The sequence below is a fragment of the Acipenser ruthenus genome, chromosome 55, assembly GCF_902713425.1.
Source record: "Acipenser ruthenus chromosome 55, fAciRut3.2 maternal haplotype, whole genome shotgun sequence".
Classification (NCBI taxonomy): domain Eukaryota; kingdom Metazoa; phylum Chordata; class Actinopteri; order Acipenseriformes; family Acipenseridae; genus Acipenser; species Acipenser ruthenus.
Window position 1 is genome coordinate 35,812 of NC_081243.1, and position 21,028 is coordinate 56,839.

General features: G+C 43.2%; 1 protein-coding gene across 1 annotated transcript; it reads right to left on the minus strand.

Annotated features, from left to right (window-relative positions):
- Positions 1-1,840: 1,840 nt before the first annotated feature.
- LOC117401614 (methyl-CpG-binding protein 2-like) lies at positions 1,841-16,647 on the minus strand. The gene is made up of 4 exons (XM_059017213.1): positions 16,420-16,647; positions 8,985-9,395; positions 6,178-7,300; positions 1,841-2,668 (listed from the first exon to the last, which is right to left on the minus strand). Exons 1-4 carry the CDS (start codon positions 16,449-16,451, stop codon positions 2,624-2,626), a joined length of 1,611 nt encoding a protein of 536 aa, XP_058873196.1. The 5' UTR covers positions 16,452-16,647; the 3' UTR covers positions 1,841-2,623.
- Positions 16,648-21,028: the final 4,381 nt, after the last annotated feature.

The window sequence follows — 21,028 nt, forward strand, 5'->3', positions numbered from 1 at the left end:
GCTACATGGACGACAAGACAAACGATAAAACCAGAAAGGATTTATATATTTAAAAAAAAAAAAAAACACATTCAAATTGCTTTTGTAAAAAGTGTAAATATTCTATTGAATGCAAGGCAAATTGAAAAGGGATTTCCTTGACCGAGGGTATGCCTATATGTATGTATGTATGTATGTATGTATGCAAGTACAGCCAGTGAATGTTGATCGGTCTGATTAGCGGGGAGCGAGGGTGAACACTGTCGCTTTCGGACTGAGATCTCAGCACTGCTGTTTTAACATTACACTCAAAAACAGGGAGTCTGCGTTGATGCATTTTTTTTTTTTTTTTTTTGGGGGATTTGAGGAATTTGAAATCAGTGCGAACCATCCCCTCCCCCTCCAACTCCAACAGTGCTGCACATCCAAGCCAGAACGCCAAACAAGCGTCAACCGGCGCCGCCCATCGTCACAGGACCGCTCGCAGCGACACTGTCAGGGAGGCCTATCCTCGGCCGCTCTTGCAGGTTGAACAGAAGCCTGGCAAGAGGCTGGAGGAGGATAGGCGCCTGTGACCTTACAGAGATACAGAGGCTGCGTCAAATTTACTGAACAGGGCAGGAGAGAGATGAAGGGAGGGAGGGAGAGATGGAGGGAGGAAGGGAGGGAGGGAGGGTGGACTACAGAGTGTGAACGAAACTGTGGATGCATTTTGTAGACTTCCTTTGCTAAGCAGTGCTGAAGCAATTTTGGGGGGAAAAAAATAAACAAATAAAAAAAACAATAATGACCAAAACAAATAATCAACGGACACTGCTGAACAGCGGTAAGTTACAAATAATTATTTTCATTAAAAAAAAGGGGGGGGTTATGACATTCGAAGCTAGGATCAAGTCATTTTCCACAGGCCCCTGTACCCACACCCTCCGCCCTCGCATTAAAACTGAACAGCCCACGCTGCAAACAGAAAGCTGTGGAGCTTGTGTACAACCCCCCCCCACCCCCCCCACCTCGACAGACAGCAACAAGGCAAGTTTCTGTTCAGGAATTCTCAAGGCAGGCGGCCACCCCGAAGCGGGAGGAAAACTAATCATTTCAATTGTTGGCAAACTTCAAAAGGCCTTTCTCTCATTTTACATTTCCCAAGAAGTGAACCGTCGGACTGCAAACCCACGTTGAGAGGACCGTTTTGCAGAACCCCTTGAGAAAGTTTTTTTTTTTTTTTCGGTCCTGCATGTCCAACCCGAGGGGCTAATCGTGGGACGGTTTATTCCAAGCGCCGTAATAACAGTCCAGTGCTGGCCTGGTGCCCACGAAGTCGACAGACAGGGCAGGCCGGTTGGTAAGACGTCTGTCTGGAATACAGTATTTAGACCAATCTACTGGAAACCCATTAGACCAGTTCAGGAAGAAGTTTAACTCCCAACATCACAGAAACACACTCCAGTACCCCCTCCCTCTGTTCACCACTGCAGAAATGCTGTTTCATACCAAGGAAAGACAACGGCCATGCAGCTTCCTCGATCATATGATTGGATGTCTCGTGAGGTGAGGGGGGCGTGGCTGACACGCAGAGGCCAATCAGCATGGATTTCAGTTACTAAGCCCAACCCCCTTTCAATGACATCACAAACAGGTCACAGGGGAGGCAGACCATCAATGGAAGCTGACAAAAAATATAAATTACAAAAAAATATATACCATGACCAGATGAGTTTCAAACTAGTTTTTTTTTTTTTTGTTCTGAAAAACGCAGACACGGTACGCGTCTACTTAGGGAAGAGTCTTTTTTTCAAAGTCCACAGGGTAAAAAAAAAGATTAGTTTTCCCCGGGTGGAAGAAACAGCAGGTTGTTGGTTTATTTGTTTGTTTATTGTTGTTTTTTTCAACCATTATTTTATTTTTTAAATGCTTATTATTTATTTTTGAGGAAAATGGCCACAGCGTACTTTGTAACAAAGCCGCGAGTGAACTGACATTTTCTCAATATCAGGAAGGCTAGGATCCGGGTTCAAAAGGTGACCTTTGTCTAATACAGTAGCTGCGGTGGTAGGACAACCCTTCTCACTGATTGAAGACAAAAATAATAATAATAATAAAAAATATATAAAAATAAAAATTATAAAAATAGGATAAAAAGGGAGTAGGGTGTCCCCCATCACGCAACATTTGCTATAAAGTGCTATGCATTTTTATCAAAACTGGCCAAGGTTGAAACAGTCAGCAATTTCACAACGTTGTGTGTGTGTGGTAGAGTTGGCTTCGGTGGGCTTCAGTGGACTGAGCTGCAATCAAATTTCGCCTTTCACTCGGACCCCCTGAAACCTGGTAGGAGACCTAGTTTGAGGTTTGCTGTATCAAACCCCCCCCCCCCCCCCCAAGTCTCCCTGCCTGGTGTGCCGCGCAGCGTCCTGAACCCCGGTCTCCTGAACCCCAGTTCCAAGCCCCAAAGCAGCTCCGTGTTCCCTCGGCTTTACAGGTACTGACTCCTCTTGTGAATCGGACTTCTCCGCATTATTGAAACAGGTGCGTTGAAATAAATTGGAAGGGCAAAACACGGGGCCCCGTGTCGTTAGCGCACGTGTGCGTTTCTGTTAAGACTTCCATCACAAGGCCACTTCTCTTTCCCTGCATCATCCCTTCTTCAAGGCCCTGTCCTTCTGGCACACACAGACTGTGTCTCAGAGCTCTGATTTGGATAAAATTAAAAAGAAACGTGATTTAGAGAGGAGGCGGTCCCTAAACGACATCAATGCCAGGAAGGTTTTGTTCTGGTGTCGTACAGCCTTAGGATGGGGGGGGGGGGGGGGAATCGGAAAATTACCTCCCAAGTTTTAGCTTTTAAAAAACATTTGTAAAGTTTTAGTCAACGAAGATGGTTGTGCGACACTGTGTGGTCATTTTCACTGTAAGGCTTTCCTTTTCATTAATCCAGACCACATGCCCAACAAGACCTGACTGGGGGGGGGGGGGGGGGGGGGGTCTGGTGCGAGAACTTGAACTCGCATCCTTTCATATTGCAGCCCAGTCCTGCAACCACTGCGCCACTGGAATTGACTGCTATACTAGCAACTAAGAACTAAAAAAATTCCTATCAAACTTTTTTTTTTTTTTTTTTAATGGTTGACCCCAAAACTAGATGATTCAGGCTGTTTCTCGTGTCCCATTTAGTCTTATATTTCCATGTACAATCTGCTCAGAATTGGTAGCATGTTAGTCACTCATGCAACGTGGAACACTGCGCTGTATTTTATTACACACACCTACGACAGCGCTGGGAGAAAATATCTGACTATTGCAACAACAAACACTGCAAGAAATTTATTCCTCGGGGGGGGGGGAATGGATTTCTGTTCTCGTACACGGAAGAAATCCGCTTCTTTTCTAAACATACACAGCAAACTTTTGGCAAGACGAGAAAATTCAGCGACAAAATGCCGGATCCGTTTGCGTTTCTAACTTTTTATTTTTTTATTCTGACTAAATTCTTGCAGGCAACTTCAGTGAGGTTAGGTTAAAGATATTTCCTGTCCTTGCAGACCCTGATAAAGTTGAAAAGGGAAACTTTAGGGACCAAATCCGATCAGCCACAGTAATTTTGCTTTTTGTGGATAAATCTAGGAGGCGTATTTATTCCCCCCCCGCCCCCCCTCCTCCATCCACAAGGCAGACAATCTCTCTCCTTCTCCACAACAAACTGGGATGCTGGCCAAGTCATGGTTTTGCTGAAATAAGTACGGTCTGGCTCTAGCAGTGTTTTTAACACTGTCGTGGGTTCTGCACGTTACCAGCACTGTGAATATGTCTGAGAGAGAGAAGCTGTGCATAACTGTGTATAAAAACGACACACCTTCTCTCAATAGAATGTATTTTAACACGGTGTACAGCTATGGCATAAAGAATTGCATCACCTAGAATTTTAATGATAACTCCAAAGCGCTGGTGTGTAATTCAATATGTTAACGTAACATTATTCAGCAGGTTTCATTCGACTTTATGAAGCAAAACGAGTTCATTCTATATGCAAAACACTTGGCCACAAATGACCTCTAGTTAACTCGGAAAGGAGGTTCGGTCAGTATTTTTTTTGTGGGGGGGTGTTATTTAATCTTGTGGTGGGTAAGACTCCGGCCCCGTGGAAGAAAAATGAGAACAAACCTTTCTGGCATTGGCTGAAAACATTTCATTATTATTATTATTATTATTATTAGTAGTAGTAGTACGATCAGCCTGCGTGTGGAGATACAGATGGCTTCACTTAGCCCGTCTTCAGTGATTATTGTCCTCCTTGATGCCTGTATGTCTGAATCTGCAGCATCACACACAGGTAAGGCTAGTGTGAACCTTTCACAGCAGGACTACACTTACCAGAATGCACTGGGGTGTGTGACCTGAAACGCTTGAACTGTGTCAAACCAAGGACGTTTTTACATTATCATCATTATTATTATTATTATTTTTACTGTGTTGTTTTTTTTATTTGTTTTAGATAAGGTGCTTTGTTATATGAATAATAAATATGTAGTTATATAACACAAAATAAAAAAACACAACAAATAAAAAAAATGAAACGGTACTCAAACCACAGCTGTAAGAACTCCCTGAGCAGCAGCGTCAGTCTTTCTTGCTGCTGGCAGACAGACAGACCCCTGAACCTGTCTGAAACCTCACCAGAAAGGAGTCTGTAAAACTCAAAAAAATCACACCTTGTTGGTGTATCTGCAGTTTACAATTCAATGCGAAAGCTCAGAGAGATCCCATATATGGCGCGGCTGCATAATTCCTAGCTCTTCACCTACCTCCAACATTAGTTAAAAATGCAGAACGGGAATCCGTTCAGCTTCTTTTAAAAGAGGTGCAAATCTAAGGTATTAAAAAAAATAAATAAATAAATAAATAAATAAAAATAATGAAATATATATGTTGTTTAGCTCAAAGAGCCAGCTGCCCAATGTGTCGATATGTTGTACATATCTTTCTCAAGAGCGCATGTGTTTGAATCACAACATTGGAGGTGTGTATATATATCTATAATCTCCTACTATCACTGTTTATACTGTAATGGAGCGATCCTATTTTATTAAGGGTCTGAACGGTTGTCCTTAACTAAGTATCATCTTTAACTTCTCCACTCCGCAGCCCCAGAAAGCGCACACACACAATTCCCAGAACCTCTTAATCCTCACACCTGTTTTAGAAATCCAAACGCTGTGTGTAACTAGGGCTCTGGTATCTGAGATTCAGCCTCCTCTCGAAGTCTGATCTTAACCTCTTACGAGCCAGACAGACAGACAGCCAGCAGGAAGTTCTTACCACACTGCAGTTAAACCACGTCGCTTTTCAAAGCTTCAGTAAAAAGCATGGAGAGAGATTCTCTAGCTTCAACGTATACTATAGCTAATGAACCTGATAGACAAACCTGGAATGGCTTTAGCTGCTATGCAGTGGTTTGTCTATTACTGTGTGTGTGTGTATTTATATATATAAAATAAATATATATATATATTTTTTTTTTTTTGTTTATTTAGCAGACGCCTTTATCCAAGGCGACTTACAGAGACTAGGGTATGTGAACTATGCATCAGCTGCAGAGTCACTTACAACTACGTCTCACCCGAAAGACGGAGCACAAGGAGGTGAAGTGACTTGCTCAGGGTCACACAGTGAGTCAGTGGCTGAGGTGGGATTTGAACCGGGGACCTCCTGGTTACAAGCCCTTTTCTTTAACCACTGGACCACACAGCCATTTTTTGCCATTAATAGCCTATCTTTCTTCTCAAATTCCACCTTGAAGCTTTGAAACAACAACAACTATTAGGATAAGGAAAAAAAAAAAAAAAAAACAAAACACCCCAAAAAATAATTATAATTGTAATAAAAATAATAATAATGAAAAATAAAAAATGTGTGTCTAGTTGTCAGGAAGCAACGTGTATTATTATTATTATTATTATTATTGTATGTATTTGTTGTCTGTTTAGGAGCCCTATCCACTGGGAGTACCTTCAGCTGCCTTTATTAATCTAAACTCTCAAAATATATATATATTTTTTTTAAGTTGTCGACGCAGTATTATTCTCCTTCCTCTTTTTACACGTTTTTTAATTATAATTATTAGTTTATTATTATTTGTTGCTGTCGTCATTATTATTATTATTATTATTATTATTTGATCGGGTTGTTTTGCAGTCAGCTCACTCTCTCGCTGACGGGGGTCCGGGATTCCACAGTCTCCTCCCGGCTGGGCCTCGGCACGGCCGACGTGGGCACAATGTCCTTCACGTCCCCTCCCTCCGCCCCCCCTCCCATGATCACCCCCGCCCGCTGTTTGCCTTTGGCTTCCACAGCAGCGGCTGCTTGAGTCTTGCTGGGGCAGCTGTCCCCTCGGGTGGCAGCCTCCTTTCTGGGCTGCTGCTGTTGCTGCTCCCGGCACAGTTTGGGGGCGCTCAAGTCCTGCGGCTGCTCTGCGTGCGTGGCGGGAGGGGGAGGGTGTTGGGCGGGGTGGTGATGCTTGTGCTGGGGTTTCTTTTTCTTCTGTCCCTTTGAAGGGCTTCCCCCCACTCCCACTCCCACTCCCACTCCTCCTCCACCTCCACCGCTGCTGCTGCTACCCCCACCTTCCCCCCCTTCCTTGTGCTTCCTCCCAGGGCACTTGGTCCCCTTCACTCCCTTCTCCAGCGCCCCAGAGGAGGCTGGGGGAGGAGGAGGAGGAGGAGGAGGAGGAGGCGGTGGCTCCGGCTCCTCCACGGTCTCCCTCGTCTTCCGCTTCTTGATGGGCAGCGCCGTATCGTGCACCTTCCCCGCGAGCGGAGCTCTCTTCCTGGCTTCGACTGCCTGCGCTGCGGACAGGCTGGCTGTCGCGGGTATCGTCCCCTGACTCCCGGACCCCCCAGCCACCCCCACCCCCACCCCCGCCGGCTTGCGCCCCCTCTTCTTCGGGGCGCCCCCCGGGGGCTCCTGCTCCAGCTTCCTCTTCCTGCCGGGCCTCTTTTTAATGGCCACCGCCCCGGTTTGGGGTTTGGAAGCCGGGGGAACGAAAGGCATCTTGACCAGCAGCTTGCCGGGACTCTTCTCCACCACGCGCTGCACCGCCACCCCCTCGGAGGCCGACCGCAGCTTCCCGCTGCCCTTGGGCCTCCCCCGCCCCCTCCCCGAGGCTTTCACCACCTTGGGTTTCTTGGGGGGCTTCTTGTCGCGTCGGGAGGGGCTGCCGCGCCCCGTGACGGTGAAGTCGAAGTCGTTGGGGTCGGTGGTGGTGTCCCCCACTTTCTGGAAGTACGCGATGAGCTCCACTTTCGAGCGGAAGGCCTTCCCCTCCGGGCTGCAAAAGAGAAAATGTGAAAAACGGTTCACTGTGAGCAAGTCAGGGTTTCTCCCTCCGCTCCCCTCTGCGTTCCCAAGTTCAAAATGCTGTATTTTCATTTTTCAAGTTGATGGATTACTGATCCGTATCCTGTTACAAAAACCATTAAAAAAAATAAAATAAATAATTCCATTTACTAACAGTACATTCATTTAAAAAGTGCAGCTATATCCCAACACCATAAAATAAAACATAGATCTCACTCTCTCTCTCTCGGCAGGTTTAACAGGTAAAATGAGAGAGAGAGAGAGAGAGAGAGAGAGAGAGAGAGATCTACGTTTTAAAATGAGACAGACAGAGAGAGAGAGAGAGAGTGAGATCTACGTTTTAAAAAGAGACAGAGAGGGAGAGACAGGGAGAGAGAGAGAGAGAGAGATAGAGAGAGAGGGAGAGAGAGAGAGAGAGAATGTACTACTTCAGGATCTGGATGGAGGGTTAATTAATTGGTTCAATTAAACCATTTAGAAGAGAGTTTGAAGCACAAGCCCACGAGTGAAAGGGCCAGCGTTCTTAAAACAGAATTCAAAATGTAAGCGATATGCAGAGGGTGCTACAGGAGCTTTGGCTGCTCCAGGGACGAGAATCTCTAAAGAAGAGGGTTACAGCTGCGGCCAAATGTTTTGCATCACCACCCTTAAAATGAACTTAAAAAAAGAGACTGACAAACTGAAAAAATGTGACGTTTCGAAAAATCTAACATGAAATACTTTTACGGCTTCCATTAGACTTTTTTTTTGCGATATCATTTTGTAGGTTCTTTGGACTACATGACGTTAAATAAGAAAAGATCCAAATTATGTTTTTTTTTTTTTTTTTTTTAAAGTATGTCTCAATCCTAAAATTCTAGATGATGCAAAAACTGTATTTATTTATTTATTTAATTTTTTAATCTGACACTAGAAACAGATTTGCAAACAGCGTCACCTCCACACGCACGCTGCTCGATTGACCTATGCACAGAAAAACAATAACCTTCCCACCAGACAGATATTTATTACAGAAAAATCAATTAATAATTTACCCGTGTTTGCACAGAAAACAAAAACAGCACAAGACATACTACACTTTCTTTTTTTTAACTTAAATAATAATAATAATAATAATAATAATAATAAATAATAATAATAATAATTCCTCCCGTAGTAAGAGAAATAAATAAAGTCTCCCCTCGTCCCGTCGCGCTACGCAGGGATCCTGTTGAGAGACGCGAGGCTGCAGAATAGACAGATTCTCTCATTCACGGTTTCATCAAAACAGGACGGTGCCCAAAAACACAGCCTTCAAATGGAGCCTCAGTTGGCATGACGAAAAAGTAGGTCAGTACACCCACTCTGTATGTCAAGAGACTTCAGAACGCTAAATCAAAAGCTGGAATCCTTTGCTGGAACGCAAATAAAAAAAAAAAAAAAAAAAAAAAAAAAAAAAAAAAAGCAGGTCACTGTGACACAGAATCTCAAACCTGCTTCTGCTAAGGAATGGCCGTACCAAGTCTGGGTTGATTATAATTAAATTTCAATAACCCCCTCCTCCAAAATAATTAAAAAAAAATAAAATAAAAAATACCAACCTCCTGAAACTCAGTTCCAAGCCCCAAAGTGGCTTGCACAAGCGCACCCCCCCCCCCCATACCCCCTCCACTCACTTGATCAGGTACACATCGTATTTCCCGGCCGACCTCCCAGACTTGCGCTGTTTCAGCTTGCGCGCCCAGCCCTGGGGCAGCGAGGGGTCGTCGTACAGGGGCCCCCGGTCGCGGATGACGGAGCGCCTCTGTTTGGGGGAGACGGCAGGCTCTGGGGGGGCTGGGGCGGAGCTGGCGGCCCCCGCTGCAGACTCACAGGGCTCGGCTCTCCCAGCCTCCATGGAAGACGGTGGCTGCTCTGCGGAGGAGGAGGAGGAGGAGGAGGAGGAGGGGGGAGGGGGAGGAGGAGAAGGAGGGGGCGGGGCAGGCTGCAGCCCCTCCTCATCCCGCCCCCCTTCCTTCTTCAACTTCTTCGGTTTTGGGGGTTTCTCCTTCTGTCCCGGCTGCTCCTGGTCTTCGTTTTTCTCCTCACTGGAGGGACAAAAATAAATAAATAAATAAATGCATTTAAAAAACAGGAAATGGAAAAAAAAGATCATGCTTCTGTTTTTCTGTGTTTATCCCTACCCCCTCCCCTCCAGTATTCGTTTATTTTTAAGAACCAGAGATTTTGTAGACGGTCGTACAAAAAAAAAATATTAATAGTAATAATAATAATAATTAAAAAGTCTACCGGAAGCCATAAATAAACCAAGCGATGGTATGCAATTGAAAATGGCAACTAATATTATTCAGCAGGTTTCGTTAGACACTGTGAAGTAAAAGGAGTTCATTCTATAGGGGGATGCAAAACTATTGGCCATCGCTGTAATTGGCTTACAACAACTCATGTGGTGATGTGTTAGTTTCCTTTGTGGTTGGTGGTGATGATGATGATGATGATGTGGCACAAACCCACATGCAGCGAAGGCCTCCACACGGGGAGTTTCTGCAGGTGGGTAAAACACCTGTTTCTGTCCTCTGAGCTCATTTTAAAATAACCCGTTTTTTTCTGGGCAGCAATGACTTAATTTGTACACACTCCCAGCCCCTCCTTCGAAGGAATGCAATTTGAAATGAACAAATAAAAAACGCGTTTTGATGCTAAAACTGCATTTCTGCTTGGGTTCAGATTCCTTTTGAGGAAAAAACCTACACTCCCCATCTCAGCATGTGTCGTCTAAGTTTTGTGTGTGTTGAATGTTTTATGCTCCAAAAAAAAAAACGACCAGTTTGCAAACAGTCTAGTCTTCTTAAAAGCACCCTAAAATCTCATTATTATTATTATTTTTTTAAAGAACTATATATATATTTAATAGATTTATTACCTTTTAATTTTTCAACAAAATGCCCTGCCCTTTATTACACCTGTAGTTGACCACCTATTTTTTTTTTTTTGTACGCAATTGGAAACGCGTAAAAACCACAAGAAAAGTTTCAAAACAGTTTGACATTTTACTGAACGCTTCACTGGAAACGCGCTCCTTAAAAAAGAACCTAAGGGGGGCTCCAGAGTGGCGCATCCAGTAAAGGCGCTCCACGTGGAGTGCAGGATGCGAGTTCAAGTCCAGGCTATTCCACAGCCGACCATGGACAGGAGCTTCCAGGGGGCGGCGCTCAATTGGCCGAGCGTCGCCCGGTGGGAGGGAGGGTTAGGTCAGCCAGGGTGTCCTCGGCTCACCGCGCACCAGCGCCCCCTGTAGTCTGGCCGGGCGCCTGCGGGCTTGCCTGTAAGGTGCCCAGAGCTGCGTTGTCCTCCGACGCTGTAGCTCTGAGGCGGCTTCACGGTGAGTCTGCAGCGTGTAAAGAAGCGGGCAGCTGATGGCACATGCTTTGGAGGACAGCGTGTGTTCATCTTCACCGCTCCCGAGTCAGCGCAGGGGTGGGAGCGGGGAGCTGAGCCTAAAAAAAATAATAATTGGCCATTCTAAATTGGGAGAAAATACTAAAAAAAATAATTGGCGGCAAGTAAATTTATAAAAAAAAAAAGAAAAAACGGACCTTATATAGATATTAGGGCTGTCCAAGTGCTGAACATGTACAATTCTTCCTAAGCCTGTATCCACGGCCAGAGCTACACACACGTCGGCTGTAGCGTCTAAACAGCTGCGTGTGTAAAACGCAGGCCCATACAGATAACTCTTCCACACACGCACTGTAATCCCATCCACATTGATGTTCTAGAAAGATCACAAAAAGCTGAAAACGTCTGGAAAAATGAACCGGAATTTAAGACCGCGGAACACGCCGTGGGGACACGAAGCCTCTTTGTAACTTCAGGAGAACGGAGCTCCTTTCACATTCCTACCCCAGTCCTGACCCAGGTTCAGTCCCCGCAGAGTGTGAATACACCCAGCGAGCCACCTCCAGGCGTGGCTCGACGCGCTTTGACCCGGGTCGAGCAAGACAAAATGCCCGACGGCCGTTTTGTGACAACAAACAGCCGGGCCCGCGTGAAGGTTTCACCTCCGCGAGGAACGCTTCTGTTTGTTCTGTTTCGCCACGTTTGTGTCGCTTGAGACATGAGCCGGACTGCAGCGGGGATGAAGAAGCGTTTGCTCTGATCAACATCTGAGCCGACGGTTCAATCCAGAGAAGCTTGGGAGGAAGCGTCTGTAACAAGCTGCTTCCAGGGCACTGATCCGCGCGTCGTGGACGTGCGTCTGTCACCCGGGTCAGCCCTGCTTTATCACAAGCACTGTGAAATCGTGAAGCCAACCCGCATGACACCGGCTCCCGACCCGGGCGGAGCACGCCAGCGTGAGAGGGGCTTAGGTTTCAGGCCACTGCGCGGCACACCAGGGGAGACTTGGGGGTTTGATACAGCAAAGCTGCCTCAAACCAAGTCTCCGGGGGTCTCCTGCAAGTTGCTGTTCCTGAAAAAGTGGCTTTGTCTTCCCTCAGCTTAACAGAAGCCGGTGTTTTTATCATTCTGTAAAAAAATAAATAAATAAATAAATAAATAAATAAATAAATAAATAGAAATAAATAAATAAACATAGAATAATCTGTTGCAATCTCCCGATACTTCAAAACTGGCAAAAAAAAATAATAATAATCGAAACCAGATCTCCTGCCTCTTAAGACAATGCTTGATTAAAAAAAATACATATATTTAAAAAAAAAAAAAAAAAAAAATAATAATAATAATGAATTTCATAACAATGTTTTTGCTCAGAGACAAACAGCTGGAAATAGAGAACGCAAGTACATTATGCAGACAACGCCATCGCAGATAAAAAAGAAAGCTTCCAATATATCAGCAAAAGCAAAAATTATTAATTTTACATTATTATTATTATTATTATTATTATTATTATTTATTTCTTAGCAGACTCCCTTATCCAGGGCGACTTACAATTGTTACAAGATATCACATTATTTTTACATACAGTTACCCATTTATACAGTTGGGTTTTTACTGGAGCAATCTAGGTAAAGTACCTTGCTCAAGGGTACAGCAGCAGTGGGATTGTACCCACGACCAACCAACGAGTCCAGAGCCCTAACCACTACTCCACACTGCTGCCCTACATGAACAGTTTAAAAAATAAAAAAAATATAAAATAAATAAAGACACACATTTTGTAGTGGCCTGTGCAAGAAACTGGTTAGTAAAGTTTTTGCAACACAAACAAAAGCTTAGCAGAAGAGACCGATCATGCAGGATAAAATGATTTTCATATTATTAAACTAGCTGGGTTACAGAATTACTGCACGCGGAATTCTCTTTCCGAATACCGCAAGTATTACATGCACGTTGCCAAAAATATCTCCAGTTGACCGACGCGGTGAAAAAGGAAATACTTTCTCAAAATAAAACCGGAAGGCCATTCCGTTAAGCCACGTTGTATTTATTTATACTTGAACAACTGGACTCCCCGGCCTCTGGCGTTGAAAGAGATCTGGGGAGAAAAACACAGCGGACCCCAATAGAATGAACAAATCCTGCTTCCTAAAGTCAGAGGACACCTGCTGAATAATGTTAACATACTGTGACATTTCGAAATCTAACATGAAATACTACCATGCCTTTCGATAGATCTTTCTTTGATTACACGATGCTAAATAAAAATATCTAAAATTATATTTATATATACATTTTTTTTATTATTATGTCTCAATCCTAAAAAAAAATTCTAGATAATACAAAAGCTTCTGGCCAGTGCTGTAGGCCGTCCAGTGGGTGCGCCCTTGTATGTTTTCCTTTCCCTAAAAGACGCAGGACACGCAGGGGCTCCGCTATTGGTCAAGGCGGGACACAGCACCTCCTAAGCCCCGCTCCGCATAGAGATTCCGGGAAGGAATGCTGGGAAACAAGTTGTAAATATTTAATTGAGAAAAAGGAGAATTGAATTTCAGTTTAATTCCGCCTCGCTTCAATGCTGGGAGCGAGAGCGGTGGTGTATTGATTTTGAAAAGACAGACTTGGGGGGAGAGGTGAGAGAGAGAGAGAGAGAAAAAACAATGGATCCACTTCCTAATCCAAGTTAATACCCTGACAGAAGTTATAAATCGCAATCGTTTCAAGGGTGATAAAATCGACAAATGAAAATGTAATTATTATATCCACGTAACCTGTAGTTATACCAGCGCATCCCTGTGAACGACATGTCGTTGTAGGGTTTGCTGTGGCGTTGTGAGTGACCCTGTTGCCAGATCGTCATTGTAAATAAGAACATAAGAAAGTTTCCAAACGAGAGGAGGCCCCCGTTCGGCCCATCTTGCTTGTTTGGTTGTTAGTAGCTTATTGATCCCAGAATCTCATCAAGCAGCTTCTTGAAGGATCCCAGGGTGTCAGCTTCAACAACATTACTGGGGATCCAGACCCTCACAATTCTCTGTGTAAAAAAGTGCCTCCTATTTTCTGTTCTGAATGCCCCTTTATCTAATCTCCACTCGTGACCCCTGGTCCTTGTTTCTTTTTTCTGGTCGAAAAAGTCCCCTGGGTCGACACTGTCAACAAAGCAAGGAACCAAAAGCCATCAGGTTTGTGTACTGGGTTCTGACCTGCTTGCGAAGATAGCCTTTCGAGGTGTGTAGAGTCAAGCGAATTTGGGTTGATTTTGTCACTGCTATAGAACTAAAACACAGAGAGGCGTTTTTAAATGAGGGTCTGGAAAGCGAAGAAGCTGGTCAAACTGAATTTTCCTTTCAAACTTTTGTTTTCATAAGGCCGTTGGTTTAAATGGAAAGGCATGGCAGGTGGTTCTGAGTATTATTTTTTTGGTTCAAATTTGGGCTAGTTTCACAGTCTTGGTTTTCAGTGATTGGTTAAATCGAGAGTAAAATTATAACGGTAATCTTAAAAAAAAAAAAAGTGTTTTAAACCTTTAAAATTGCGACCTTTGCACTAGTTCGTTCTCTCTCAGTGTCTCTACAGAGATCCTTCGAAAAGTAACTTAAAAACTTCCAGAAACTGAAAAACCGCCATTTACACTTGCTTTGTGTACAGGGTTATGTAAAACAAGTTATTATAAAATCTCCACAGGAAAACAAAAAAGTGTGCCAACATTTTTTTTTTAACATATCAAATCTGGCGGGAACATAGGCCTTGCCTACTCCAAACCGATTTTTAAGATGGTGTCCAAACTGAACTTATCGAAACACGTCCCTCCCAAACAGGACGTGTCTGAATATATCACACCTTTAACGTGCGTTTGTGAAAATAATAATAATAATAATAAATATAATAATAATAATAATAATAAACAGCAACAGCCGCCATCTTGTGTTACCCGAACTCAACCCGCTCGTTTTAAATTTTCAAATCTTGCGTCTCGCGGAACGACCGTTTCTCAAACGAAAACGAAGCGTATTTTCTCTTTTACAGTAATGGCGGGCATATATTTATTAAACCATTTTATTTATTTATGTATTTATTTATTTATTTTAAATCCCCTGTTTCTCCTTTACATTTTTGACTACAAATCCCAGTATATTTGTACAGTGGTATATAATGGTAGTCTGACTCTAGCTATACACTTCCCCGTTACTAAATTAGATAAACAGCACAATAAAAAAATACATATAAAATCAGGTGACCTTTTGGGGGGAAAAAATATAACAGAAAATAACCCCTATCCTGCCTCAAAAACCCGGTACATTTCCACAAATGTGAACGTTTTTCACAATGACGCACTTAAAACACACTCCACAGTCTGCAACACTGCTGGAGCCGTGTTTAATGTTAAGTACACCGGTGTATTTTACCATTCCCAAGCACATTAAAAGACGGTTTAAAATGTTATTTTCACACAACAAGAATTAATCTCCGTTAATTAAGAGACGCTGAATATTTTCGAAAGAGGCTGGGTGTATAAATTTGTGACAATGACGTTTTAACACGGTAAAAAAAACCCATAAAATACACACAGTGTGTGAGAAAGTATCATTGCACACTCGACAACGTAATCCCTTTTCAAGTACAGTTCACCTAAAAATGACAGCAAGTATGTTTTTTTTAAAAAATATAAATATATATTTAAGTCAACGACCAAGATAAACACAACTGAAATTATACTGGAAGGCTAAATGGTTTTTATCCTGTTTCAAAACAGCATTAATGACACAACAAGCCTCTATGAATCGGTGGCGCTTTGTTGTTTTTTTTTTTTTTTTATAGTTTATTAAAAAACACAAGCTTCAAAAACGCATTTAAAATAAATAAATCACATTTTACACACCCTCAGTGCGTGAACAAATATACTGTATTTTCAACATGACCAAATATATATATATATATAATATATAATATATAATATTGGCTCCTGTGCACAGTCCTGTCATCTCTCTCTCTCTTTTTACATCAAGAAAAAAAATATAAACACAGTTTTTTGGGTAAAATACACTTGCTCTTTCTTCGCCGGCAAAAAGACAGACAACGACACCGACAACATATACAGAAATATTAAAAAATACCAATCTAGGCTGTTCTAGTATTTTATATTATTTTTAAAACCAAAAAGTTTGATATTATTAATATTACGCATTGTGCTAACAACACAGACCCTGAACACACACCGCCGGACATCTGTTGTGTTTTTTGATATTGCAAATGTCACTTCAAGCAAAAAATAAAATAAAATAAAATAAAATAAAATAAAACATGCTATTTTAAGTAAGGCATTCTTGTTTGTGTTTTAGGGAGTTACAACGCTGACCAACTGGATGCAAAAAACAGGATGAGGTCTATATATACAAAAATAAATACATTTTAAAAACACAATGCCTTATATATTACAGTAAAGAGTGTCAGACATACAGACTAACGCACACCTCCTTTCTTTCTTTCTAAAAATGGTATTTCCTCACACCAGAAAGCGGGTGAAAATGCACCTCAATCAGGGTATTTACCCTCCCTCCCGTTAGCAAACAAAACAGAAAAATACCCTTCACTTATAAAGATTGCACGCTGCAAAATTGTTGATTTTAAACTAGAAAAATACCCCAAAAAACAAAAATAAGGGTGCGTATGTAATATATAATATATGTTTATTTTTAATTGTAGACTTACAGTCTCTCCTCTCCGCTCTCCGCGGCGGCCATTTTTGTATATTTAAATAAATAAATAAATAAATAATATATATATTTAAAAAATAAAAAAAATAAATAAATAAAAAATAAAAAAATAATTCGCTTCACATCTTTCGGATTCACCCCCCTCCTCCTCTTTGTGGAGAGGAAAAACTCTCGCGATATCCGCGCCAAAGCCTCTGCCGTTTTACCAGCACGTCTCGCGAGACTCCTGCACTCAGCTGCGAAGTCGAAAAATTGTCACCCTAAAAGACCTCCCCCCGCCCCCTTTCTCCAGATAGAAACTCCAATTGGCTGGAAAGCAACGACGGTCGCTGTGATTGGTTGCAGCACCTCGCACTCACCCGCCTCATGGAAAAGCGGACTGGCTGAGAGTAAAGCCGGTCCAATTTGGTACAAACTGATTGGGCAAAAGGGACGTCACTCGTCGACTAAAGTGGAGTCGTTTTACCCCGCCTGTCCATTCCCTTAAGTGTGATTGGTTAGAAGACATGTCAGTTGATTTTAGCTCTGGTTCAAGCCCGATCTGATTGGTGGATCAGAACCTCAATCCAATTATTACGTACAACCCCTTTTCTCTGTCAAAAAAACTTTTTGGTTGAAAAAAGTTAAGCGTAGGAAATGGTTTGTTTTACTTTCCAGCTAATTTAATAATGGCATTAACATAATTAATTACAAGCTTTTGTTTTGTTTTGTTTTCACCATTTAAAATGATGTGATCTGGATATATATATATATATATATTTGAGTGGGTTTTATGATAACTTTTACCACAGTATTCTGCATAATAATCTCTAATAATATATATTTTTATATATAAAAAAAAAAGTTTATGCTGAACAAAATCGTCTACGACTAGATAAATGTCAGAACAAATTTTAATAGACTTATCAAAACGCCACGTTCTCAAAAACCGAACATAAGAACATAAGAAAGTTTACAAACAAGAGGAGGCCATTCGGCCTATCTTGCTCGTTTGGTTGTTAGTAGCTTATTGATCCCAGAATCTCATCAAGCAGCTTCTTGAAGGATCCCAGGGTGTCAGCTTCAACAACATGACTGGGGATCCAGACCCTCACAATTCTCTGTGTAAAAAAGTGCCTCCTATTTTCTGTTCCAAATGCCCCTTTATCTAATCTCCATTTGTGACCCCTGGTCCTTGTTTCTTTTTTCAGGTCAAAGAAGTCCCCTGGGTCGACATTGTCAACCCAGGGGACGAATTACCGCAGCTCAGTGAAACAACAGTCGAGGACCGAAAATCCGTCAAGTAACCGTAATTTAAAAATGCAAAACCGCTGTCAAGTCAAATCCGCCCACCCGACCTCGATTCCTTGCGGTAATGTTTGCTTCCACCAGAGGGCAGAATACACACATAAAATCTACACCACGCAATCTCAAAATTACAACACGATTATCGATTCTCAATAGCAGGGCGATGCAAACTCTCCAACTGGGGTTAGAGAAAGATATATTTGCTATTGAATTTATGAAGTTTCTTTTAGTGTTTCTATTGAAGACGCTGAGAAAGACTTCCAGTGGAAACGTTTGCCGTTGAATTTATGAAGTTTCTTTTAGTGTTTCTATTGAAGACGCTGAGAGACTTCTAGTGGAAACGTTTGCCGTTGAATTTATGAAGTTTCTTTTAGTGTTTCTGTTGAAGACACTGAGAAAGACTTCCAGTGGAAACGTTTGCCATTGAATTTATGAAGTTTCTTTCAGTGCGTCTAATCTCAGAGCTGTTGAGTGTTTTAACAGCTCAGGACGGATGATGATTAGAGATGCTACTGTCTTTTATAGAGAGACTCAATCCCGCTCTGGATTTCGTAGGCCAGGGATTTCAATCCTAACAGGTTTATCATCTCAGGCAGAGACACAAAGCCGCGGAATCTCTTCCTGACCTATAAACCCTGCGACTCCCTCTCGGATTCAAACAGCACAGGTTTTATTTCCTGATAAAACTGTCCTGTAGCAAAAGCACAGCAAGGGGTAATAAAGCACAGAGAGGTGTGGTAAAGCATAGGGAAGCATTGTAAAGCACAGAGAGGTGTGGTAAAGCATAGGGAAGCATTGTAAAGCACAGAGAGGTCTGGTAAAGCATAGGGAAGCATTGTAAAGCACAGAGAGGTCTGGTAAAGCATAGGGAAGCATTGTAAAGCGCAGAGAGGTCTGGTAAAGCATAGGGAAGCATTGTAAAGCACAGAGAGGTCTGGTAAAGCTTAGGGAAGCATTGTAAAGCACAGAGAGGTCTGGTAAAGCATAGGGAAGCATTGTAAAGCACAGAGAGGTCTGGTAAAGCATAGGGAAGCATTGTAAAGCACAGATAGGTCTGGTAAAGCATAGGGAAGCATTGTAAAGCACAGATAGGTCTGGTAAAGCATAGGGAAGCATTGTAAAGCACAGAGAGGTCTGGTAAAGCATAGGGAAGCATTGTAAAGCACAGAGAGGTCTGGTAAAGCATAGGGAAGCATTGTAAAGCACAGAGAGGTGTGGTAAAGCATAGGGAAGCATTGTAAAGCACAGAGAGGTCTGCTAAAGCATAGGGAAGCATTGTAAAGCACAGAGAGGTCTGGTAAAGCATAGGGAAGCATTGTAAAGCACAGAGAGGCCTGGTAAAGCAATCCTCAGACAGACAGACAGACAGACAGATGACTTTCGCTGTCTCTTTGTCTGATCGCTGGCGCCTAACCCTGGCTGTGGATTTCTCCCGAAGCAACACAGTATTTCACTGAGAAGGATCGCGGTTCGCATCCGGAGCTGTCACGTTGCATTAGCACTGTCAGGTCTCGTCACCCCAATTGACAGCCGTTACGGTTGGGAGTGCCTAACGTAGCCTCCCGAAACCTGAGGGGGTGGGGGTGGGGGTCACTCTTTGTCAATCTCTGGGAGACCCCCGCCCTGTCCCTTTCGTTTAGAGATCTTAGCACAGTGTTTAGTGACATGAGCGCTAAGCGGGTAATGAGATCAGTTTTGGCGATGGAAGTGAGGTCACAGTATGAATGTCAAGGATGAGAGAGGGGAGGGGGTGAGGGGGGTTGACTAATTGAGAGTGAAAGAAAGGAGGGGGGTTGACTTATTGAGAGTGGAAGAAAGGGGGGGTTGACTAATTGAGAGTGAAAGAAAGGAGGGGGGGTTGACTTATTGAGAGTGGAAGAAAGGAGGGGGGGTTGACTAATTGAGAGTGAAAGAAAGGAGGGGGAGATGGGTTGGGGCGGCGGGGGGGGGGGGGGGGGGGGCAGGGTGAATAGAAAATAAAGTCGTTTACCTTATCGAAGCGCAAAAGCTGTCTGTAACATCTTCACACACACACACACACACACGAGGAGAGCCTGTTGTTTCTGATTTTACTGAGAGGAAAAATGAAATTATCACACCCAGAGGTGTTTGCGCGCAGGCGGGTATGTAGCAGTGACGGCTCTGGAGGTGTGCTGGTGCGTTTTGCACAGCGTTGTAGACGTATATCTATCTATCTATCTATCTATCTATCTATCTATCTATCTATCTATCTATATTTTCCTATATTGACGCTGAACTCCGCGTTACCTTCCTTGTCCAGGTGACAGAGTTGCAGCAGGCGCCACCCTGTGGACAGTCCGGGGATTGCAGGCTCTTTCCATTGAATTGAACTCTCTGCAAAGGAAAATAAAATTGTCCACATCAGGTCTCAAGTTGAAAGGTTCACGTAAGACCCGTAACCCCAACATGATTAGCGGCAGCCACTGGACACAGATAACATATACTCTTAAATGCAGGGTGTAGTTCGAGCTCGGGACGGACCCCTCCCAGAAGAATTAAGAGCTTAGAAAAACGCAGATGAGTTTTTCATTCCCCGCGGCGACGGGAAAAGAAATAAGCCGATTTTTCTTTGTGTCCCGTCCTGGTTTTTGTTTGTAAACCCAGGGAGCAAATCCTCAACGATCAGCAAGATCTGCGAAACGCGCACACAGAAACACACACACAGAAACACACACACACACACTGAGATACACACACACACACTGAGACACACACACTGAGATACACACACTGAGATACACACACTGAGACACACACTGAGATACACACACACACACTGAGACACACACACTGAGACACACACACTGAGATACACACACTGAGACACACACACTGAGACACACACACACACACGGAGACACACACACACACACAGAAACACACACACACACTGAGACACACACACACACACTCACACAGAAACACACACACACACACTGAGACACACACACACACACACTGAGACACACACACTGAGACACACACACTGAGATACACACACTGAGACACACACACTGAGACACACACACACACACTGAGACACACAAACTGAGATACACACACTGAGACACACACACTGAGACACACACACACACACTGAGACACACACACTGAGATACACACACTGAGACACACACACTGAGACACACACACACACACTGAGACACACACACTGAGATACAGACACACACACTGAGACACACACACTGAGATACACACACTGAGACACACACACACACTGAGATACACACACACACACTGAGACACACACACTGAGATACAGACACTGAGATACA